A 25,251-nucleotide genomic window follows, 5' to 3' on the forward strand; every position below is an offset into this window, starting at 1 on the left:
AGAGGTCGCAGTGAGCCGAGATTGCGCCACTGCACTCCAGCCTGGGTAACAAGAGTGAGACTCTGTCTCAAAAAAAAAAAGACCAGGCATTGCAGCTCATCCCTATAATCTCAGCAGTTTGGGAGGCTGGGGTAGGAGGATAGCTTGAGCCCAGGAGTTTGAGAGGAGCCTGGGCAACATAGTGAGATCCCTTCTCTACAAAAAATTTAAAAATTAACTGGGTGTGGTGGCACATGCCTGCAATCTCAGCTACTGAGGAGGCTGAGGTGGGAGCATCACTTGAGCTTGGGAGGTCAAGGCTGTAATAAGCTATGATCGTGCTTCTGCACTCTAGCCTGGGCGACAGAGCAAGACCCCATTTCTAAAAAAAAAAATAGATAGGCCTTCCTTTCCGTTACCAGGGACTCCGAATGGGATGTTTAAATTGTTAGGTTTCTCCCGTGCTTGGATTTGTTTTTCATGGGTGTTTTCTTGCTTTGTCTGTTAATGACTTTCCTCACCTTGTTTCAGGCGAGTGACACAGCATGGGCATCAGCAATAGCAGAACCAGCTTCTTTAACATCAAGGCCTGTGGAAACCACTTCAGAAAATAACGAAGGTGGAGTGCTTAGAACTGTCATGTAATACTATTCTATGTTTCAGTGGCATGCTATGAAACTTAAAATTTCAGATGGGCTGGACACTGTGGCTCACGCCTGTAATCCCAGCACTTCTCGAGGCTGAGGCAGGAGGATCACCTGAGCCCAGGAGTTGGAGACCAGCATGGGCAACATAGTGAGATCCCATCTCTACAAAATAAAACAAAACAGAACACCTGAAACCTATTAAAATGTAGACCCTTCTGTCTTTTTTTTTTTTTTTTTTTTTTGCAATGGAGTCTTGCTCTGTCACCAGGCTGGAGTGCAGTGGTGCCATCTCTGCTCACTTTAACCTCCAACTTCTGGGTTCAAGCTATTCTCCTGCCTCAGCCTCCTAGGTAGCTGGGATTACGGGCACGCAACACCATGCCTGGCTAATTTTTTTAGTTTTTAGTAGAGACAGGGTTTCACCATGTTAGCCAGGATGGTCTCGATCTCCTGACCTCAAGTGATCTCTGCCTGCCTTGGCTTCCCAAAGTGCTGGGATTACAGGTATGAGCCACCACACCCCAGCCAGAACAAGATTTTTGAAACTTTTAAAAAATTACTTTTATAAGGACGGGGCCTCACTCTGTTGCCCAAGCTGGTCTCAAAGTCCTGGGCTCAAACAATTCTCCTGTCTTGGCCTAAGAATTTTCTATTGTAATCATCATTCATAGCTGAAGAGTTCGTTTACAAAAGCTTATTTTTTAGAATTTCATTTTCTTTCGCACCTGCAACAGTGCTTTCATCTTCTGTGCCCAGAAATTTTTTAAGTACTCAAGAAGACCTGTTGCCTGAGGCTTCACCTAGAATTTCATGCTTTAGCACTAGGTGATATAGTGCAGTCTTGAGTGAACTTAGATTCCAGAGTGGAAAGGAGAAAATAAAAGAACTTTAACAAATAGAGATATGGGACATGAAATGCTCTGCTTGTTTATTCTTGTTCCCTGCTGTTTCTCAGTGCCCAGAGCAGGTCCTGACTCCAATAAACGAACACGTGGTCAGTTGTTTTTCTATAAAATATCGCTGTGCTCACTCATCCTGTTTGGCCGTGTAAATGCCTTAATCAGAGCTTATTTTTTAAATATTTACATAAATGAAACAGTAGAGTTTCCTGTAAACCACTGTTGGCCCTGACATTTTAAAAATAATTGTCCTACCATAAAATATATAAATCAGTGGTTTTTAGTATATTCACAAGGTTATGCCACAGTCACCAGTATCTAAGTTCAGAATATTTTCTGGCTGGGCATCGTGGTTCACACCTTTAGTCCCAGCACTTTGGGAGGCTGAGGCAGGAGCATTGCTTGAGCCCAGGGAGTTCAAGACCAGCCTTGGCAACATGGCAAGACCCCTTCTCTTAAAAAAAAAAAAAAATCCCATCTCATTTATTTCTAAAATAAAGAAAAAAAGAATATTTTCAGCAGCCTAAAGAAACTACATAGCTATTAATAATCACTTTTTATTTCCCTCTGCCCCTGGCATTCATGAGTCTCCTTTCTGTACCTATGGATTTGCCTATTCTGGACATTTCATATATATAGGACTATACTTTTTAAGCTTAAAATTTTTTCAGGGTTCATTCTTGTTATAACCGCTATCAGTACTTCATTCCTTTTTATAGCTAAATAATATTCCGTTGAATGGATATACCGCATTAATTATTTTTTAGATGGAGTCTTGCTCCATTGCTTAGGCTGGAGTGCAGTGGTGCGATCTCGGCTTACTGCAATTTCAGCCTCCTCAGTCAAGCCATTCTCCTGCCTCAGCCTCCCAAGTAGCTGGGATTCCAGGTGTGCACCGTCATGCCTGGCTAATCTTTGTTCAGTTGGTTTTTTTTTTTTTTTGACATGGAGTCTTGCTGTCACCCAGGCTGGAGTGCAGTGGCATGATCTTGGATCACTGCAACCTCTGCCTCCCGGGTTCAAGCAGTTCTCCTGCCTCAGCCTCCTAAGTAGCTGGCATTACGGTGGCTGCCACCATGTCTGGCTAATTTTTGTATTTTTAGTAGAGACGTGGTTTTACCATGTTGGCCAGAACTCTTGATCTCATGATCTGCCTGCCTTGGCATCCCAAAGTGCTGGGATTACAGATGTGAACTACCGCTTCTGGCCCCCATCTTTGTATTTTTTAGTAGAGATGGGGTTTCACCATGTTGGCCAGGCTGGTCTCAAACTCCTGACCTCAAATGATCTGCCTGCCTCAACCTTCTAAAGTGCTGGGATTACAGGCATAAACGACCACATGCCCAGCCTACATTTTATCTATTTTTTTTTTTTTTGAGACAGAGTTTTGCTCTTATTACCCAGGCTGGAGTGCAATGGCGTGATCTCGGCTCACTGCAACCTCCACCTCCTGGGTTCAGGCAATTCTCCTGCCTCAGCTTCCTGAGTAGCTGGGATTACAGGCGTGCACCACCATGCCCAGCTAATTTTTTGTATTTTTAGTAGAGACGGGGTTTCACCATGTTGACTAGGATGGTCTCAATCTCTTGACTTCGTGATCCACCCACCTAGGCCTCCCAAAGTGCTGGGATTACAGGCGTGAGCCACTGCGCCTGGCCATTTTATCTGTTTTTAAGGTAATATATAAAATTAAAATAACAAAATATGGTTGGGCGTGGTGGCTCATGCCTGTAATCCCAGCACTTTGGGAGGTCAAGGTGGGAGGTCTCAAACTCCTGAGCTCAAGTAGTTCGCCCAAAGTTCTGGCCTCCCAAAGTTCTGGGATCACAGGCATGAACCACCGTGTCTGGCCTTTAATGAAGGCTTAATAGAGTTGCTAATCAGGATCCCTTTTTAGTTAAAATAGAATAAATAAGGCAGATTTCTTGGCAACTGAAAATTTAGATTTCTGTCATCAATGTAATTGGTATTAGAATTTCCAAATATTAATATACATTGGGTATATAGTACACAGATGTACTCAGTATCTTATAACAGGTCACTTTGAAACACCAGATCAAAAGGTAGAATTTTGAATCCTATTAGTTAAAGAGACCACTAACATTTTAATTCTATAAAGCCATTGGATTAAAAATACACTTTTATTTTAATGGACTTTTACATCAAAATTCTTATAACAATAAAATAGAATATGGAGCTAAAAAGATAGGTGATCACTGGCAAAATTGGGTAAGATATGCAGCACTGAGCAAGTTGAATTATTATACATTCAGAAGCAAATTAGGTGAGTTTATTTTCTGCACTAATATCAGTGTTTTGAATTTTCAGGTGGACAAGAACAAGGACCAAGTGTGGAAGGTCTTAATGTACCAACAAAGGCTACTTTAGGTAATATGCTTAAAAGCCTACATTCTGATTTGAAGTGTATGACTCATTAAGAAAAATATAAATCCTCTTGCATTTGGCCTAGGCGTCTCACCTGATGGAGTAATATAACATCATGACTGACTCTGTTAATCAGATTTCATTAAGCAAAAGATGCCATATATATATATATATATATATATATATAATTTTTTTTTTTTTTTGAGACGAAGTTTCACTCTTGTTACCCAGGCTGGAGTGCAATGGCGCGATCTCGGCTCACCGCAACCTCCGCCTCCTGGGTTCAGGCAATTCTCCTGCCTCAGCCTCCCGAGTAGCCGGGATTACAGGCGCGCACCACCATGCCCAGCTAACTTTTTGTATTTTTAGTAGAGACGGGGTTTCACCATGTTGACCAGGATGGTCTCGATCTCTTGACCTCGTGATCCACCCGCCTCGGCCTCCCAAAGTGCTGGGATTACAGGCATGAGCCACTGCGCCCGGCTATATATATATTTTGAGATGGAATTTTGCTCTTGTTACCCAGGCTGGAGTGCAATGGCGCGATCTCGGCTCACCACAACCTCTGCCTCCTGGGTTCAGGCAATTCTCCTGCCTCAGCCTCCTGAGTAGCTGGGATTACAGGGACGCACCACCATGCCCAGCTAATTTTTTGTATTTTTAGTAGAGACGGGGTTTCACCATGTTGACCAGGTTGGTCTCAATCTCTCGACCCCATGATCCACCCGCCTCGGCCTCCGAAAGTGCTGGGATACAGGCTTGAGCCACCACGCCCGGCCTGCTATATATATGTTTTTTATTCATCTCTCAAGCTTCCAACAAGGATGTTACATTTTAACCAGCTTGATAATATAAAATCCAGCAATGTGGCTGGGTGCAGTAGCTCAGGCCTGTAATCCTAACGCTTTAGGAAGCTGAGGTGGTTGCATTGCTTGAACCCCAGAGTTTGAGACCAGTCTGGGCAACATGGTGAAACCCTGTCTCTACCCAAAAAAAAAAAATTAGCTGGGTACGGTGGCACACACCTGTAGTCCCAGCTGCTTGGGAGGCTGAGGCAGGAGGATCACTTGAGCCCAGGAAGTTGAGGCTGCAGTGAGCTGTGATCACACCACTGCACTCCAGCCTGGGTGACAGTGTGATACCTTGTCTCAAAAAAAAAAAAAAAAAAAGGAGCAATGTGTACATTTAGCCAATATGGTTGCTGGTGTTTTTGATTGGCAAGTTTATGTTGGGCTGGCTCACATTCCCGAAATAAACAGTGGTCAGAACACCTACACCATTCCTTTTTACTCAGAACTCAGCATTTTCTTCTCTGTCTAATTTTATCATAGGCGAACTTAGTCTTAAACTTTTCATTATCAAGGAATTATATTTTACTTGGTGCATATTACATTGCATTCATTGAAAAACAGCTGCTTTGGTGAAAAGTAACTAAACTGTTAGAAATATTTCTGACAGGCTGGGCACTGTGGCTCACACCTGTAATCCCAGCACTTTGGGAGGCCAAGTCGGGTGGATCACGAGGTCAGTAGTTCAAGACCAGCCTGGCCAAGATGGCAAAACCCTCCAACTCTACTAAAAATACAAAAATTAGCCTGGCATGATGGCACGCGCCTGTAATCTCAGCTACTCAGGAGGCTGAGGCAGGGAATTGCTTGAACCCGGCAGGCAGAGTTTGCAGTGAGCCGAGATTGTGCCACTCACTGCACTCCAACCTGGGTGACAGGGTGAGACTGTCTCAAAAACACACACACATACAAGACATATTCCTGGCCAGGCACGGTGGCTCACGCCTGTGATCCCAGCACTTTGGGAGGCCAAGGTGGGCGGATCATGAAGTCAAGAGATCGAGACCATCCTGGCTAACATGGTGAAACCCTGTCTCTACTAAAAATACAAAAAAAGTAGCTGGATGTGGTGGCATGAGCCTGTGGTCCCAGCTACTTGGGAGGCTGAGGCAGAAGAATCGCTTGAACCCAGGAGGCAGAGGTTGCAGTGAGCCGAGATTGTGCCACTGCACTCCAGACTGGTGACAGAGCAAGACTCCATCTCAAAAAAAAAAAAAAGAAAGATTCCTGACATTTTCATCACGTATTAGACTTGTCAGAGATTGGAAGCAGGTTATGTGACTACTACAATACAAATCTAAAAGAAAGTGATGAAAAGAAAAACTCCCACAAACATATTTTTCACACTTGAAATGTAATAAATAACATTATTCTCTACTTACAGCTAAACATTGTAATCTTTCAGTGTTTGTGGTTTTATGCTATCTTTTCCTATCAAAGCACATTCTTATCTTTATATGAAAAAATTCAGACTTTAATTTTACTGGGTTTTTTTTTTCTTTTTTTTTTTAAAGAACCAACCAAGCTGGGTTTCTTAAACATAACTTTAAAGACAATATATAACCTCTGAGTAAAATGTACTTAGAAAATGATTTTTTTTTTATTTGAGATGGGGTTTCACTCTTGTTGCCCAGGCTGGAGTGCAATGGCGCAATCTCAGCTCACCACAACCTCCACCTCCCGGGTTCAAGTGATTCTCCTGCCTTAGCCTCCTGAGTAGCTGGGATTACAGGCATGCACCACCGTGCCCAGCTAATTTTGTCTTTTTAGTAGAGATGGGGTTTCTCCATGTTGGTCAGACTGGTCTCAAACTCCCGACCTCAGGTGATCCACCTGCCGCGGCCTCCCAAAGTGCTGGGATTACAGGCATGAGCCACTGCACCTGGCCTAGAAAATGATTTTTGAGAAACTTTCTCTAAAAAAATGTATTTTTGTGCAATTTAGAAAGTACTGTTATTAAAATAAGAGAATGCTTTAATGTTTCTTTTCTTTTTTTTTTTGAGACTGAGTCTTACTCTGTCACCCAGGCTGGAGTACAGTGATATGATCTCAGCTCACTGCAGTAGGGTCTCCCAGGTTCAAGTGATTCTCATGCCTCGGCCTCTCAAGTAGCTGTGATTACAGGCGGTGCACTACCACGCCCAGCTAACTTTTTGTATTTTTAGTAGAAACGAAGTTTCACCATATTGCCCAGGCAGGTCTCAAACTTCTGACCTTAGGCGATCTGCCCGCCTTGGCCTGCCAAAGTACTGGGATTTCACACATGAGCTATCATGCCCAGCCGAGAATGCTTTATATTTATTTTGGCTAATGTGATAAAATCTGTATATAAGCCCAGGTGAAAAAGCACATCACTGACTGCTTTAATTGTATACATACTGCCTTTGAGATAGAGTCTTACTTTATTGCCCATGCTGGAGTGCAGTGGATGCAATCACAGTTCACTGCAACCCGGTCCAAGGGATCCTCCCACCTCAGCCCCCCAGGTAGCTGAGACCACAGGCGGTCCGTCATCACACTGGGCTTGCTTATTTATGTATGTATGTATGTGCGTATGTACGTATGTATTTGGTAGAGATGGAGTCTCCTTATGTTGTCCAGGCTGCTAACGTTAAATTTTCAAACAATTTTTATGCAGCCATAAAAAAGAACAATTATGTCCTTTGCAGCAACATGGCTGGAGGCCATTTATCCTAAACAAACTAATGCAGAAACAGGAAACCAGGTATTACATGTTCTCACTTATAAGTGGGAGCTAAATCTTGGATTCATACAAACATAAAGATGGGAACAGTAGGCACTGAGGACTCCAAAAGGAGGGAGGGAGAGAGGGGAGCAAGAGCTGAAAAACTTCCTGTTGGATACTGTGCTCACTGCTTGGGCGATGGGGTCAAGAGAAGCCTAAACCTCAGCACCACACAATATACCCTTATGACAAAACTGTACATGTACTCCCTGAATCTAAAATAAAAATGGGAAATTATAATAATTTCTAAAGTTTTGGGGCTGGGTATGAGAATTCATACCTGTAATCCCAGCACGTTAGAAGGCCAAGGCAGGAAGATCACTTGAGGCCAGGAGTTTGAGACCAGACTGGGCAATATAGTGAGATCCTCCATCTCTACAAAAAAAAAAGCCAGGCATGGTGGCATATGCCTGTATTCCCATCTACTAGGGAGGCTGGGACAAGAGAATCACTTGAGTACAGGAGTTCAATGCTGTAGTAGGCTCTGATTTCACTACTACACCCCAGCCTAGGTAATAGAGTGAGACCATCTCTAAAAAATAACAAAAATTTCGAAAAGATTTTGACGAATAGAACTTAATAAAAGAGTTGCGGCATGGTGGCTCATACTTATAATTTCAGCACTTTGGGAGGCTGAGGCAGGAGCATCACTTGAACTCAGGAGTCCAAGACCAGTCTGGGCAACATAGCAAGACCCCATTTCTTAAAAAAAAAAAAAAAGCCAGATGTGGTGGTGCACACCTGTGATCCCAACTACTCAGGAGGCCAAAGTGGCCTTTGAGCTGGGAGGTCATGCCACTGCACTCAGCTTAGGCAACAGAACGAGACCCTGTCTTAAAAAAAAATTGTTGTAATATACTTTTTTTTTTCTTTTTTGAGACGGAGTTTCACTCTCGTTAACCAGACTGGAGTGCAATGGCACGATCTCGGCTCACCGCCTCCTGGCTTCAGGCAATTCTGCAGCCTCAGCCTCCTGAGTAGCTGGGATTACAGGCACGTGCCACTGTACCCAGCCAATTTTTTGTATTTTTAGTAGAGACGGGGTTTCACCATGTTGACCAGGATGGTCTCGATCTCTTGACCTCGTGATCCACCCGCCTCGGCCTCCCAAAGTGCTGGGATTACAGGCGTGAGCCACCGCTCCCGGCTGTAATATACTTTTTTAAATGTTCCTGAAGAAAGTACTGAATGTGGGCCAGGCATGGTGGCTCACACCTATAATCCCAGCACTTTGGGAGGCCAAGGCAGGCGGATCACCTGAGGTAAGGGGTTCAAGACCAGCCTGGTCAACATGGCAAAACTCCGTCTCTCCTAAAAATACAAAAATTAGCTGGGCATGGTGGTGGGCACTGGGAGGCTGAGGTAGTACTGAATATGGGGCAAGCTCAGGCTCTTTATTTCTCTTCTGTGTGGTGTTAAAAAAAATCCATCTTCTCTGAGTTTGGAGACTGCATGGAAATACTGAGGACTTCATTTTGAGGAAGCTCTGTTAATCTAAAATATGATCATCAACTTGAGTCTTCTGGATGACAGACTAATGTAGAAAATGTTATCTCTTAATTAATAAAGTGCACTTAGAATTTTAAAAGACACGCTAAAAAAAATTATTTCTATTGGTCTGACTTTAATTTTTTTTTTGGCAGAGGTTTCCTCTATCATAAAAAAGAAACCAAATCAAGCTAAAAAAGGCGTGAGTATTTCGTACTTTATGTATAAAATATCTGGTAATTAAGCTTTAAAACTAAAAAGCCACTTTGTCATTTTGGTTTTATTCTTTTGAACCATCTTATAATAAATGTGGCTTTGATACAAGGAGTCTGTTTTGTTCAGAGAGATTAATGTTATACTTAGTGAATTTTTTCTAGAATAATTATTTAACATTTTTTCTATGACAAAATTCTGAAAAAAATTAACAAAGGTCCCATGGGGATTTCTCTCCTGCTTATGTGATTCAATAAGCAATGACGTCTTGTGAGGCTTAGAGGGTAGTCCTCTGGTAAGCTTTCAGATGCAGTGATGTGTTGTAGAGCACTGGCTCTGGAGGCAGGGTTTGAATCCTGGCCTTGCCATTTATTGGCTGTGTGATCCTGGTCACATTGCTTAACTTCTATGAGCTTTATTTTCCTCGGCCCTCTGTATCCAGGGGTTCTGCATTCATGGATTTAACCAACTGCAGATCAGAAATATTTGGGGGAAAAAAAAAACAATAGACTAAGCGTAGTGACTTACACCTGTAATCCCAGCACTTTGGGAGGCCGAGGCAGGTGGATCACGTGGCCCCAGAGCTCGAGACCAGCCTGGGCAACATGATGAAATCCCGTCTCTATAAAAAATGCAAAAAGTAGCCGGGTTTGGTGGCCTGTGCCTACAGTTTTAGCTACTCAAGAGACTAAGGTGGGAGGATTGCTTTACCTCAGGAGGCAGAGGTTGCGGTGAGCCGAGATTATGCTTCTGTACTCCAGCTTGGGCAACAGCTTGAGACCCTGTCTCAAAAGAAGTAAAAAATAAAAAGTAACAATACACCAGTAAAAATAATACAAATAAAAACACAGAAGTAGCACTATTTCGTCGCATGTACCATTGTTTAGGTATAAAAGTGATCTAGAGATGATTGAAAATATACTGGAGGATATGCATTGGTTAAATGCAGATACTATGCCATTTTATATAAGGGACTTGATCATTGCAGATTTTGTCACCTACAGGATCCTGAAACCAATCCCCCCATGCTGAGGGACTCCTATAATAATACTAACTTCACAGAGTTGTGAGGACTAAGCCACAGAACAAGTATAAAGTGCTCATCACAGTGCCTGGCAGGTCCTAACCCTTAGGGAATGTTAGTTGTAGTTACAAAAGCTCTTTCCAACAGCTTGTGTAGACTATAGTCTTATGCATCTTCTAGCTTGGGGCCAAAAAAGGAAGTTTGGGAGCTCAGAAACTGGCAAATACATGCTTTAATGAAATTGAAAAACAAGCTCAAGCTGTGGATAAAATGAAGGAGCAGGAAGACCTGGCCAAGGCAGCACCTAAAGAAGAATCAATGTAAGTTCAATTTCATTATATTAATGCATTTTCAGGAAATAAAACTATTACAGAACTCCAAGATCTGCTCTCCAAATGCCATGTACTTTTGTGGGGAGGGAGGGAAGGGTACTGCAAAATTTAGTTTTATGAAAACTGACATTGCATTGTCATATGGATTGGAAGGGAAAGAGACGAAGCTGTAAGCTGTAAAGGTTGAAGCTATAAGGGCAGGACTGGGGTGACATCAGTGAGAAGGGAAAGAGAGATGCATCGAGATGTTTATACATGAAAGATGTTTCACATTATTAGAGTTAGAGAAATGCAAATTAGAGCCACAATAAGATACCACTGTGTACTCTCTACAGTACCTATAATAAAAAAGTCAGGGCCCGGCTGACTTTTTTTACAGAGGCTCATGACTTTTTACATGCAGAGGCTCATGCCTGTAATCCCAGCACTTTGGAAGGCTGTGGCAGGCAAATCACCTGAGATTGGGAGTTCAAGACCAGCCTCACCAAAATGGAGAAACCCCGTCTCTACTAAAAATACAAAAATTAGCTGGGCATGGTGGTGGGCGCCTATAATCCCAGCTTCTCGGGAGGCTGAGGCAGGAGAATTGCTTGAACCTGGGAGGTAGAAAAAAAAAAGACAGTAACAACTGTTGGCCAGGATGTCGAATGTTGGCTAGGATGTAGAAAAAATTGAACCCTCATACATTGCTCATGGCAGTGTGAAATAGTGCCACTATTGTGAAAAACAGTTTGGCAGTCCTTCAAAAAGTTAAATGTAAAGTTCCCATGTGACCCAGCAAGTCTACTCCTAAGTATATACTCAAGAGAAATTAAAACATACATCTATGCAACCACATAAACTTGCACATGAATTGAATGTTTGTAGTGGCATTAATCCTAATAACTAAAAAGTAGAAACAACCCAAATATCTACCAACTGATAAATGATAAACTAAATGTGGTATGTCCATACAGTGGACTATTATCCGGCCACAGAAAGGAATATAGTCCTGATATGTGCTACAACATGGATAAACCTGGAAAAGATTGTGCTAAGAAAGAAGCCAGCCATAAAAGATCGCATGATGATTCTGTCTATATGCAATATCCAGAATAGGCAAGTCCATAGAGACAAAGTGACTTAGTGGTTGCCAGAGCCTGAAGGGAGGAGAGAAGGGAGAGTGACTGCTGATGCATGCAGGCAGCTTTTTGGACTGCTGAAAATGTTCTGGAGTTGGTAGTGATGGTGGCACAACTTTGTGAATGTGCTCAAAGCCACTGAATCATGTATTTAATGGGGTGAGTTTTACAGTATCTGAATGAAAAGAGTATTTATAATGTGAAGCCCTGTTGGACTCTGTGACTCAATTCTGAATATATGATGGTGGTATCTCCAGAGGTTCTGAGCTTGAATCTTGGAGAGAGAGAAGAAAGAGTTTCTGAGAATGAAGAAGGTGGAATTATCGTGTGTCAGGGGCCTGCATGAAGTGGAGGAGTTGGAATGATAATGTGGAGCACCTTAAAGTGAGGCTGTGGTTGTCCACATACCTGAGAGTCAGGAAGAGCCCCTTAAGCAGTGCTGTGATGAAGGGGCGTCTCGGGAAAGTGAGTTCGGTAGTGATATCCAGGCCGGGAAGAGTGGGGAGGACATTGGAAGCCAGGAGGCCAGTGAAGAGACTGGTTTTCAGTAGACAGTTGTCAGGCTCTTGAGAGCTTTCCACTTGTGTTGAAGTCAGAAGAGAAAGATGGCCTTCTGGTAACTGCGACGGCGTACCAAAGATCAGGAGAGAAGGAAGGCGGGGGGTACATGCCCTCAGAAAGGAAAAGTAATCTGGATTCCTACTTTTTATGCATGTGTTTTTTTAATGGTGTTTTATCTTATTTTCATGTGTATTTTATCTGTTTGAGCTTGAGTTACTACAGACAGATGAAGAAAATAGTAACACCTATTTTATGAAGTTGTTTTAAGGATTAGTTTAATAGTGTAGATGCTGGTTAAAGTGCATCAAGCAGTACCTGACACATAGTAGGTGCTCAGTAAGTGCAACTACTTTTCATACTGTCTTACTATTCATACTGATAGTTCGCTAAGTTGTTTATAAGGTAGGCCCAAATAACTTGAAATTGGTAGTTTTCTCCTTGTCATTTAACTCACAGAACATAGGGGGCAGCACCGAACTGTATTCAGGTTGAATATGGTTTAAAATGCTTTTCGTAAAAATTTATATTGACTTGTCACAGACTTTATTTCTCTTACTAAGTTTTTGCTCCTGGTAAAGGGAAAAGTTAGAGTTGAGTGTTTCAATGGCTTCTCTTGGTATTTGAGAGTAGGCTTTGTCCAGATTACTCATGCTTGAGATTTTCCCAAAGCATGTGTAAAATTGGGCCCCTGATCAGCTCCCTTCCTGCAGATAAGCTGGGTTGAAAAGCTGCAGGTAAGCTGGATGCAGTATCGTTGTTACTTCAAATATTAACATGCTAATCTTCCTGAAAATGAGAAGCAACAATCAGCCTTGACATGTATCTTTCATTAGGAGTGTTTAATACATCACAAAAACAAAGATGCAGATCAGAGGATTTATGAATTTGATTTGAGAAGCCAGTTTGGCAACTTTTTTTTTGAGCTGGAGTTGCGCTGTTGTTACCCAGACTGGAGTGCAATGGCATGATCTCGGCTCACCGCAACCTCTGCCTTCTGGGTTCAAGCAATTCTGCCTCAGTCTCCCGAGTAGCTGGGACTACAGGCGCGCACCACCATGCCCAGCTAATTTTTGTATTTTTAGTAGAGACGGGGTTTCACCATGTTGACCAGGATGGTCTCGATCTCTTAACCTTGTGATCCACCCACCTCTGCCTCCCAAAGTGCTGGGATTATAGTCATGAGCCACTGCACCCGGCCCCAGTTTGGCAACTTTTGTGGCCTTGTTCAGAACAACCACACCACTGTGCCTTAATTACCACTACTGCCACTCAAACCTGTAGAAAGTACAGCTGTTTTATCCTTAATACATGAGTGTTGTTTTGCAACTTAATTTTTTTTTTTTTTTTTTGAGTCGGAGACTTCCTTTGTTGCCAGGCTGGAGTGCAGTGGTACGATCTTGGCTCATTGCAACCTCCGCCTCCCAGGTTCAAGCGATTCTCCTGCCTCAGCCTCCCAAGTAGCTGGGATTACTGGTGCGTGCCACCATGCCCAGCTAGTTTTTGTAACAGGGTTTCACCATATTGATCAGAATGGTCTTGATTTCTTGACCTTGTGATCTGCTCACCTCGGCCTCCCAAAGTGCTGGGATTACAGGAGTGAGCCACTGCTGTAATCCCGACCACAAGTTACTTTTCTTAATGGCTGTAAATAAAAGTTATTTCAGCTCAGTAAACGGTCAGAACAGTGTTGTTTCTTGTACTGTCAGAGTATGAAACTAAATGGCCCATGGAGTGTCCTGGTTTCCTTCTAGCAGTTTCCCAGCCCGTACTCAGTGTGCCCACGTGGTAGGAAGGAAGGAAGAGGCAGAGCTCCTCAAGCTGCAGTCCTCCCTTGAGCCAGTACCCGTAAACACTCCTGGAGTTCTGAAAAATGCCGTTGTCGTCTCCGTCTCCTCCTCCTCCTCCTCCTCCTTCTTTCTTCTTCTTCCTCTTCCTCTTTATCTTCTTCTTCCTCTTCTTCCTTCTTCCTTTCTTTCTTTCTTCTTCTTCTTCCTCTTCTTCTCCTTCTCCTTCTTCTTTTCTCCTTCTCCTTCTTCTTCTCCTTCTTCTTATGGTGTCTCTCGCTCAGTCACCTGTGCTGAAGTGCAATGGTGCTATCTTGGCTCACTGCAACCTCCACCTCCTGGGTTCAAATGATTTTCCTGCCTCAGCCTCCCAGTAGCTGGGATTGCAGGCACCCACTACCATGCCTAGCTAATTGTTTTTTTTTTTTCTTTTTTTTTTTAATTTTTAGTAGAGATGGAGTTTCACCATGTTGGCCAGGCTGGTCTTGAACACCTGACCTCAAATGATTCGCCTGCCTTGGCCTCCTAAAGTGCTGGGGTGTTCTGACTTCTTAACTCTGCTGGTGCTTCCAGAGAGATATTCTTGTAAGCCTGGATGTGAAAGTGCATGCTTTTAGTGAGTGACCCAGTCCCATGTCAGATTACCTAGGAAGGAAAACTTTCCCATCTCTCATCTTTCTAGTAGAACCTTTTCATCCCCATTCATCTTCTCCAGAAGAATCTGTTGCTATAATTATATGTATTTATGATTTTAAACAGAGCTATTCTTTTCCTCCAAAAATTATACTTGAAAGAGTAGTATTTATTTGTTAAGGAATAAAATAGCCATAACCTGTTTTGTAGGAAGAGTAAGGAAAACAAACTGTCATGTGAAAACAGACCAATGAAATCTTGCTAGACTCATTAAAGAAAAGAAACAGCAAAAGCAAGATTACTTTTTCCTAGTAAGAAATTCTGGCTCACGCCTGTAATGCCAACACTTTTTGAGGCGGAGGCAGGTGGATCACCTGAAATCAGGAGTTTAAGACCAGCCTAGCCAACATGGTGAAACTTTGTCTCTACTAAAAATACAAAAATTAGCCAGGCATGATGGCAGGTGCCTATAATCCCAGCTACTCGGGAGGCTGAGGCAGAAGAATCACTTAAACCTGCAGGGCAGTGGTTGCAAAGAGCTGAGATCATGCCACTGCACTCCAGCCTGGGCGACAGAGCAAGACTCAGTCTCAAAAAAAAGAAATTCTGTTGTCCTTCCCTGTTACTACACAGAAATGTATTTGTATTACTAGGAATTTATACAATGCCTCTTTTGCCACGAATTCATGACATTTTACATGCTTTTATAAAGTGGATGATAACTTAGAAATCCTTGTAAGGTAGGTATATCATTTTTCAGGGCCCTGAAATGTTGCTGTCTCACTAAAATATGATATACAATACTGCTGTTTGTATCAGGCATAGTTTATACAGGCATAGTTTTCATTATGAAAAATTAAGTCATTATTGTATTTTTTAGAAATCTAAGAGCAAGGACAATGTTTTGTACATCTTTTTACCCCTTTGGTGTCCTGCTTGTAGCAGGTATTTGGTTTTAAATAGAAGGGCAGCCGGGCGCGGTGGCTCACGCCTATAATCCCAGCACTTTGGGAGGCCAAGGTGGGTGGATCACGAGGTCAAGAGATCGAGACCATCCTGGTCAACAAGGTGAAACCCCATCTCTACTAAAAATACAAAAATTAGCTGGGCATGGTGGTGCGCGCCTGTAGTCCCAGCTACTCAGGAGGCTGAGGCAGGATAATTGCTTGAACCCAGGAGGCGGAGGTTGCGGTGAGCCGAGATCGTGCCATTGCACTCCAGCCTGGGTAACAACAGTGAAATTCCGTCTCAAAAAAAAAAAAATAAATAAATAAATAAATAAATAGAAGGGCAGTATATGACTAGTAGTGCTAAAGATACTATTGGCTGGTAAGTGACTATCCCATTTTAAATGCTCTCAAAAGCCTGATTGCCTAGAGGTCTCCTACAAGAAATTATTTTGTAAACTGAAGGATCCTTTTACAATTAAGTAACTGTTCCTTAATTGATGTACTTGTTAAGTCAAAGTTATATGTTTATTTATTTATCTCAAATCAAGACAGACTAGTGAGACTCATGCTTTGATATGGAATGTGGAAGTGTAATAAAATATTAGTCCAAGTAAGAAATCCTGCTTTTCATTATCCCATATAGAAGTGATTTGGGTAAACATTGTGTTATTATTCAGTAACAGGTAATGTGAACTAAACTTGAACAGTGATACAGGTTGAGCAGCAATGAGAAAGTAGCTGTAAACTCATCCAAATTTTCTTAAGTGTCCAGTCAAAAAAGGCAGGTAGAAAAAACACCAACTTGCCTTCATAATGGTTAATTATAGAAAAAATCATGAAGCTAAAAGTATACATTTCATGTTTAATTTTGTCTTGCTATTTTAATATAAGAACAAAGGATTAAAGCTAAATTAAGGAGCGTTTGGTTTTCAGCAGTGTTTCGTCACTACGGTTAGCCTATAAGGATCTTGAAATTCAGATGAAGAAAGACGAAAAGATGAACATGAGTGGCAAAGCAAATGTTGACTCAGACAGACTTGGCATGGGATTTGGAAATTACAGAAGGTATGTGAGCCTGCTTTCTTGGAGTTAGAATCGAAGCCAATTTGCAAATCATCAGTGGATTTTTCTTGGACTGTGTTACTTTCAACTTTAGAGATACTTTCTTGTTATTCCTTATCTTCTCTAATTGTTTTTGCTTTGCTGTTATTCAGTGTGATATGCAAAATTTCAAATTTGGTTCTTTGAAAAAAGGGAAAAGGGGCCAGGCGCGGTGGCTCACGCCTGTAATCCAGCACTTTGGGAGGCCAAGGCAGGTAAATTATTAGGTCAAGAGATCGAGACTATCCTGGTCAACATTGTGAAACCCCGTCTCTACTAAAAATACAAAAAATTAGCTGGGCACAGTGGTGCATGCCTGTAATTCTAGCTACTCAGGAGGCTGAGGCAGGAGAATTGCCTGAACCCAGGAGGCGGAGATTGTAGTGAGCTGAGATCGCACCATTGCACTCCAGCCTGGGTAACAAGAGTGAAACTCCGTCTCAAAAAAAAAAAGGAAAAAGGAAGCAGAGTGGAAGCCAGGAACATAACCAGTATTTGTGACCGTATTTTGTGTAGATACAGTCCTCACAGAACGTTAATGTTTTTGATAGCTTGCACCAGAAAACCATTGTTTTATTGCTTCTGTTTTTAACCCCTCTCATAAATTTCTTTGTTCAAAATATAGATTAAAGCTTTTTTTATTTTGTAAAAACAAAAGTTTGTGAACTTACTGATTTATATATTTTCCTGTTTTCTCAAGTGGTATCTCACATTCGGTGACTTTAGATATGCAGACCATAGAACAAGAATCACCCATCGTGGCAAAACCAAGAAAAAAGTATAATGATGACAGCGATGATTCATATTTTACTTCCAGCTCAAGGTATTCTATTAAAAATCATTGTCAAAGTGTCACTTTGAAAAGCAGTGACTAGTATGGATTTATTAGTTTATTTCCATTAGGAGAAATTCCAAATCAATTTACTTCATTGTTTTTAAAAGCTTTAGCTGGAGCCAAGGCTATTCTTTGGAATAAAAATTAGAGAAACATTTGTGAAGGACGATGTTTGTTAATATTAAAATGTTTGATAATAAAATCAGCAACTGTGATTAAAATTAGAGGTAGGAGAGATGTGTTTATTTAAATTATGAAATTGGAGAAATCTGTGTAACTCTGAAGGTATGTGTTACTTAGTTTTAGTCCAGCAGTTGGAATATTACACCGCTCTTTCTCAGGGCTTCAGCAGATTTCTGTGTTTCAGAATGCCAGTTTCAAATGAGTGTTAAATAAACTCCCTCTGTGTGTGTATTGACTAATGAGGAACATGATTGCACTTTGAGGGGATCCCAGAGAAGTAAAGCCTAGGTTCCTCTCCTTCGGCACTCCCTATCTGATGGAGACAAGACGCATAACTCTAGTGTGAAGCAGACTGTAAAGAGTAGTTCACGGTCAAGTGGCCTGTCAGGGCAAAGAGAACATGTTTAAACTTGAGTCAATTCACTTTGTAAGACTCCCTCAAGAACTTGCCCAGCCCAGTGGGAGGTCTGCTAAAATGGCACCAAATGAACCTGTGATTTCACTGGAAAGGGCATGGCACAGCTCAGGAACAGAGGAGTAAGAATGTGGGCCCAGGGGCCAGATGGCATGGGTTTGAATCCTGGCTGTCACTCACGTGTGACCTGGGCCAAGTTATTTCATTTCTTTGTGCTGTAAGCTTCCTCATCTGTGTATTAGGGACCCTAGTAGTACCTACCCGTTAGGGTTGTCTGAGGGTACTGCAAATACTGTAGCACATGTACAATGGCGCTTGGCTCCTAGATGCTATATGATAACATAGAAACTCAGTTTAAGAAGCATGTGATTCAGTCTAAATGTTTTTGTTTGTTTGTTTTTGAGATGGAGTCTCACTCTGTCACCCAGGCTAGAGTGCAGTAGCACGATCTCGGCTCACTGCAACCTTCACCTCCCAGGTTTAAGCGATTCTTGTGCTTCATCCTCCCAAGTAGCTGGGACTACAGGCATGTGCCACCATACCTGGCTAATTTTTGGTATTTATAGTAGAGATTGGGTTTTGCCATGTTGGCCAAGCTGGTCTCAAACCCCCGGCCTCAAGTGATCTGCTGGCCTCAGCCTCCCAAAGTGTTGGGATTACAGTCATGAGCCTAAATGTTTAATTGCTATTGTTAGGTAGTTAAACTAACCACCTTGAGGACCACCTTTGGGTTAGGAGTTCATGACAGCAGAAGACGTGCCTGTCAGTAATGGGCGGTGCTTACCGGAAGACTCCATCACTTATGTCTCCAAGGGCATTAGAGTTGTCTGATAACTTACAGGCTTGAGAAGTTTGCATTTGTATAAAATATATATATGTGTATATATATACACACATGTACTTCATATATAGAACAGATATAAATATATTAACTAGAATCTAATTGTGAAATTATAAATTTTCCAATCAATGTTTATAGACAAGGAACTTTATAAAGAATACGATCCTTAACAATGTCTCTAGGTATAGCTCCAAATTATTTCAAGTCCAGGGATTTTACAAAAAAAAAAAAAAATGTAGTTTAGTGGTGTTCCATGTCAGTACTTTCAGAGACTTGGACGGTTTTATATTTGCCTATCCTTTGCAGCCTCTATAATGCACCAAGTTTCACTTTACTAAAAAGTGATACCCAAATCATGCCTTTTAAAGGTGCATAGATTTTACACGAATAAAACTAAATTTTTAATTTGATTTGGAAACTGCATGCATGTGAAATCATTTCAAATATGAATATTAAATGAGGGACTGAGTCTGGGTCAGAGGAAACTCTTGGCAGTACGGGGTCTGTATTTGCCTGTGTGGCTTCTCCACAGCAGCTTTCATTTTCACTGCTTATTAGCAACCTCTGCAGATGATAGTGTAGGAACATAAAGAAAGTTTAGGCTGGGCATGGTGGCTAACACCTGTAATCCCAGCACTTTGGGAGGCTGAGGCAGGAAGATCACTTGAGCCCACAGAGTTCAAGACCAGACTGGGAAATATAGTGACACCTCATTTTTACAAAAAAAAATCAAAAATATTAGCTAAGCATAGTAGCACATGCCTGTAGTCCCAGCTACTTGGGAGGCTGAGATGGGAGGATCACTTGAGCATGGGAGGCGGAAGTGGTAGTGAGATTAGATCACACCACTGCATTCCAGCCTGGGCAACAGAGCAAGACCCTGTCTCAAAAAAAAAAAAAAAAGAGAGAGAAAGTTTAAGTGAAATCAGTACTGTTGCTTGGTAGCCGAGTTGGTAAGAGAGGTCTGAGTGAGGTGCCTAATGGAAACATCAGAGATTCTCACTGGCTCCCGGCCACTGACGGGCTGCTGTCAGGCTTTATCTGCCTTGTAAGGGCTTCGGTGATCTTTCAGACTTCTCTTTCTTCAAGGGCTTAATCAAAAGAGTTAGTTGCTATGAAACAGTTATTTATGGTTTAAAACCTGGGAGCAGATGGCATATTTATCTAGACCACACTTCCTGAACTCTTGCCAGAGAGACTTAGGTGTGTCGTGTCTTATAACCTGCAGACTGTCTAATAGGAACACAGATGTCCTCTCCAGTCCTCCTTGGTAGGGTGACCAGCATTAGTAGAATGGGGGTGCTATTAGGTACTTTGGCAACTAAGGTAGAATAAACATGGACTCTGAAAGCAAAGATATTAGTTCCATGAAGAGCTCTTACTGCTTTCAAATGATTCATCAGCCCATTAGAACTTGAATATTATGAATTATGAAAGAGTTCTGTTTCTATTAAAAATAAGATAAAACCTGTCCTTGTTTTTTTTTTTTTTTTTTTATGATTGAGTTCCATTATTTCCAGGGTATAAAGAGTATAATTATATTTTGAGTCCAAGATAATGAAACTAGAACAATTTGCTCAGCCTTATAAAGCCAGCATGGCTGTCATTAGAATAGACAACTGTCTATAGCTGTAAATCACACAGAATGTGATATTGGGTGCTCTTATCAAGGGATTTGAAGGAACGTTTTCAGCTTTGGGTAAAGGCAGAGTTAGGGGGAGAAAGAACAGTTAAAAAGCATTGAGAGCTATACAGTCAAAACATTAGAAAGCCAATAAAGGTTTGGAGATGTGGAAGTAAAGTCTGTGTGTTTCTGGTAAGGGACTAGTGGCCATTAGTCATCCCACTCACCCCATCCTTCCAAGGGTCAACTGGAGGCCTGGCTGGTGGTCTGTCTGTCCCCTTAGTGAGTTGCCTGTCCCCCCACTGAGTTGCTCCTGCTTAGCATGAGCACAGAGAGCCTCTCATGGGTGACAAGAAGGAAGAGAAGGTGCCACAAGCTCATGCATAGACTGCTGCCTTATAGGCTCATGCTGGTCAGGGGGACCCAGGCCGATGGCTTTCTCTCTCTCTCCTTTGACTTCTGAATAGTCCAGTCACTTCAGAGTAATTAGATTCCCCTAATTTCAGGATATTTCTTATAAGCATAGTGGCTTATAAGAATGAAGAATGTTATTTCCTTAGAGTGTTGCTAAATCTACAAAATTCTAAGTGCCAGTATCTCAGAGTTGTAAAGAACCTGGAAGTTCCAACCCACCCTCACCCTGCACCAGTCCAGTGCTGACACCCGCTCTTCCCACTCCAGGGCCATCCAGCCTCTACTGCACCCTTCCTTCTCCTCAAGGCAGCCATTTGGTCCCAGGGCAGCTCCATGAGAAATTCTGCCTTTCATGAACACTGCTTCTGAGGCTTCTGCGCTCAAGTCAGCCTCCCTTCCATAAGCCAGTTCACAAGCCCCATGAGGGCTGGAGCTGAATGTGCCTACTTGCCCCGTGTCTTCCCCTAGCAGAGCGCCTGACTCCTCATAGGTGCTTAGTAAGTAGCTTTAAAACTCCTCATTGAATTGGTCTTAGGTTTTTCATGGTTCCTTGAAGTAAATCCCTCAAACATGTGAATATCACCTTCCAGGCTAGCACACGTCCCGCATCTTTTGAACCTTCCTCTGATGTAACTTCCAGTTCCTTCAATGTCGTGATCTCTCTTCTCTGAAAGGGGATCAGTTGTCTCTGTTCCTTGAAACAGAACCTGGGTACAGTACAGATCCACTCATAACCACAGGGAGAGCCTGGTCAGTTTCTTTTTTTTTTTTTTTTTTTGAGACAGAGTTTCGCTCTTGTTACCCAGGCTGGAGTAAAATGGCGTGATCTCGGCTCACCGCAACCTCCGCCTCCTGGGTTCAGGCAATTCTCCTGCCTCAGCCTCCTGAGTAGCTGGGATTACAGGCTCGCGCCACCATGCCCAGCTAATTTTTTGTATTTTTAGTAGAGACGGGGTTTCACCATGTTGACCAGGATGGTCTCGATCTGTTGACCTCGTGATCCACCCACCTTGGCCTCCCAAAGTGCTGGGATTACAGCCTTGAGCCACCGCACCCGGCCCTAGCCTGGTCAGTTTCTAACTGAAATCCAGATACACTTTAAACACTGCATTTTCTTTCCCAAGGAGAAGATGCTAGTGTAACAAGATTTGTTCTTAATGGCCTTCTTGCCAGAGAAGGCAGAAGCCACATTTAGAAATTCTACTTTCTGTCTATTAAGGATGTAATATCATACCATCTGCTCTAAACAGCAAGTTTATCCTCTGTCTCTTTTTTGTTTTGTTTTCTGCCAAGAAAGAGTAAATTTGTTCTTAGCATTTTCCTCCACTCAGACCTTAGCTCACCTAGGTCCCTGGCCTCTTTGCTCTTAGAGGTCTTGCTTCCCTCTTATATTGGCCTTTGGCTACTGGCCCCTCTGACCTCCTATGATCTCCATCTTTTGTGCAGCTCCTTATAGCACAGAGCTTGGTGCTCACCTTGTTTCCTGTGTACATCCTGTCCTTACCCTCTGGAGAAAGCCTGGATGAGGTCTGTTAAGGCCTCTATGCTCTTCTATCACCCTTCCTTTCCTAACACCTCCCTGGAATCTGCCTCTCTTCTCTGAACTTGGACTGCCTCCGTGAGGTGTGTATATCTGATCAGACTGCTTTTTCATCCTAAGCTGTCATGAATTCTGGCATGGCACAGTCACTTTTTTTTTTTTTTTTTTTTTTAGAGATAGGATCTCACTCCATCACCCAGGCTGAAGTGCAGTGGCGTAATCACAGCTCACCACAGCCTCAGCCTCCCAGGCTTAGGTGAGCCTCCCAAGTAGTTGGGACTATAGGTGTGCCACCATGCCCCATTATTTTCTTTTAATCCCCAGAGATGGTCAGGAACCAGTTAATTATGTTTTTTTATTTTTGCGTTTTTGTAGAGATGGGGCTTTGCTATATTGCTCAGGCTGATCTGGAACTCCTGGGCTCAAGCAATCCACCTGCCTTGGCCTCCCAAAGTTCTGGGATTACAGGTGTGAGTCACTGTGCCTGGCTGGTCGACGGTTACTTTTTCTCAAGGCTGTGTCACAACCACTTTACTTGTCAGTCTCTCCTGTTCCAGGGAGACTTTGTTAATCTTGGTCAAAGATTTTTCTCTAATCACACAGGACCAAAAGCTGCCACTGAGTGCTGCTTTCTGAGCAATACCCTGCTCAGTGATAATTGGCTAATTAAAGTGTAAACTGATCCCAAGGCCAGGCTCTCCAGAGATGCCTGCAAATCAGATCAAGTTTGCTGCAGGCTCCAGGCTGAAAGAGTATCTGCAGAATGGTCCAGTAATCCATGATCTGTAGCTTTGTATCCAACTCCAGGAGGAGGTTAATTAGCATCATTTACATCATTTTCATTCAGTGTGCGTAACATGGAAGGGATTGCCAACAAGAATCTCCTTATATGGAGTCAGTTCTCCAGGCCCAGCAGTGTTATTTATGACTGCCTAACCAGGCAGAATGAGACCTAAAGAAAATGCAATGTGTAACCTGTGGTGGATAACATTTAAAGATGTCTTTTGTTTTCTGGATAGGCCAGGTTATACTAAGGTAACAAACATCCTCCCAGATCTCAAGGGCTTAACAAAATGGCAGTTGATTTCTTTTTCACATAAAGTCAGCTGAGGGTGCAGATGGTTCTCTAGGGTTCCTGTCCTATGTGTGTCACCTTGATTGTCTGGACTGATAGAGGTTTCACCTGCCTGAGACTGTAGCACCTGGAAGACACAATCTCTTCCATGTAGCTAGGAAAGATAGGACAGGGCAAGGTTGAACACAGGCATGACACACCTCATGTCTGCTCCTGTCTCATTGGCCAGACCTAGATATGTGGCTGCCCCTAACTTCAAGGAGGCATCCCCCACATCCGTAGAAGTGAGAGAGCCCAGGATGAGTGTCAGCAAGGGCTTCCCAAGTCACTGTTGTACTCTTGCTCATACAGGTACTTTGACGAACCAGTGGAGTTAAGGAGCAGTTCTTTCTCTAGCTGGGATGACAATTCAGATTCCTATTGGAAAAAAGAGACCAGCAAAGATACTGAAACAGTTCTGAAAACCACGGGCTATTCAGAGAGGTATGTACGACAAAACTGTGGGGTTGTAATAGTGAATCCATGCATTTCTGGGGAAAATTTACTGATAAGATGATGACATGAAAATCTTTCATAAGGGGCTGGACACAGTGGCTCGTTCTTGTAATCCCAGCACTTTAAGAGGCCAAGGTCAAAGGATCACTTGAGCCCAGGAGTTCAAAGCTGTATTCAGTGAACTACAATCGCACTACTGTGCTCCAGCTTGGGCAACAGACCTTATCCCTCAAAAAAAAAAAAAAAAAAAAAAACTTTTATAAGGCTAGTAAATGATTTTGTTCTACTATTTCAGGAATATTATTTTGATTTTTTTTTGGAAATGGAGTCTCACTCTTTTGCTCAGGCTGGAGTGCAGTGGCGCTATCTTGGCTTACTGCAGCCTTCATCTCCTGGGTTCAGGCAATTCTCCTGCCTCAGCGTCCTGAGTAGCTGGGACTACAGGCACATACCATCATGCCCAGCTAATTTTTGTATTTTTATTAGAGACAGGGTTTCACCATGTTGGCCAGGCTGGTCTCGAACTCCTGACCTCAAATGATCCACCTTCCTCGGCCTCCCAAAGTGCTGGGATCCTAGGTGTGAGTCACCATCTAGAATGGTGTTGATTTTAAATTACTGATTCTAAATAGGAAGTGCACATCAGAATCCTCTGTGGACCTTGGAAGAAATGTGTATGTGGAGGCTTCTTCCCTGAAGACTCTGATCCATGGGTCAGGGGTGGCCTAGGCCAGGAAGGTTTTACTTTTTTCCCCAATTTTAAGGTATTATTTACATATGGTAAAATTTATCTTTTTAAACGTATAGTTCTGCAAGTTTTGACAAGCAGATACATTCATGTAATTAGCACCAAAACCAAGAAGCAGAACAGTTCCCATCACCCCTAAATTTTTCCCATGTCCTTTGTAGTCCCCCTTCCCTTCCCTCGGCTCCTAGCCACCCCAGGTCTGTTTTCTGGCCTTACAATTTTGCCTTTCCCAAAGTGTCATATAAATGGAGTCACATGGTAATTGGCCTTTCTGTTCTGGTTTAGCTTTTCTTAGTACAGTTGGTCAAGACTCATTCATTCTTTTGTTCATTCCTGTTTATTGCTGAGTTTATCGATTCACCTATTGAAG

At 42.5% G+C, this 25,251-nt stretch overlaps 1 protein-coding gene across 7 annotated transcripts in view; it reads left to right on the forward strand.

Annotated features, from left to right (window-relative positions):
- ARFGAP3 (ARF GTPase activating protein 3) overlaps positions 1 to 25,251 on the forward strand; it is a 67,936-nt gene that overhangs the window by 30,083 nt on the left and 12,602 nt on the right. For 4 of the 7 annotated variants that reach the window (XM_078333924.1, XM_078333935.1, XM_002743818.6 and 1 more), the window contains 7 exons: positions 511 to 598; positions 3,854 to 3,913; positions 9,148 to 9,194; positions 10,410 to 10,549; positions 16,547 to 16,675; positions 17,412 to 17,534; positions 23,990 to 24,121. In XM_078333924.1, coding sequence (XP_078190050.1) covers positions 511 to 598; positions 3,854 to 3,913; positions 9,148 to 9,194; positions 10,410 to 10,549; positions 16,547 to 16,675; positions 17,412 to 17,534; positions 23,990 to 24,121 — 719 coding nt within the window. Of the gene's footprint in view, positions 1 to 510; positions 599 to 3,853; positions 3,914 to 9,147; positions 9,195 to 10,409; positions 10,550 to 16,543; positions 16,676 to 17,411; positions 17,535 to 23,989; positions 24,122 to 25,251 lie in introns of all 7 variants that reach the window. The other 3 variants (XM_078333921.1, XM_078333890.1, XM_078333911.1) reach the window with 1 other exon arrangement.

This window comes from Callithrix jacchus, chromosome 1 (genome assembly GCF_049354715.1).
Source record: "Callithrix jacchus isolate 240 chromosome 1, calJac240_pri, whole genome shotgun sequence".
Lineage (NCBI taxonomy): Eukaryota > Metazoa > Chordata > Mammalia > Primates > Cebidae > Callithrix > Callithrix jacchus.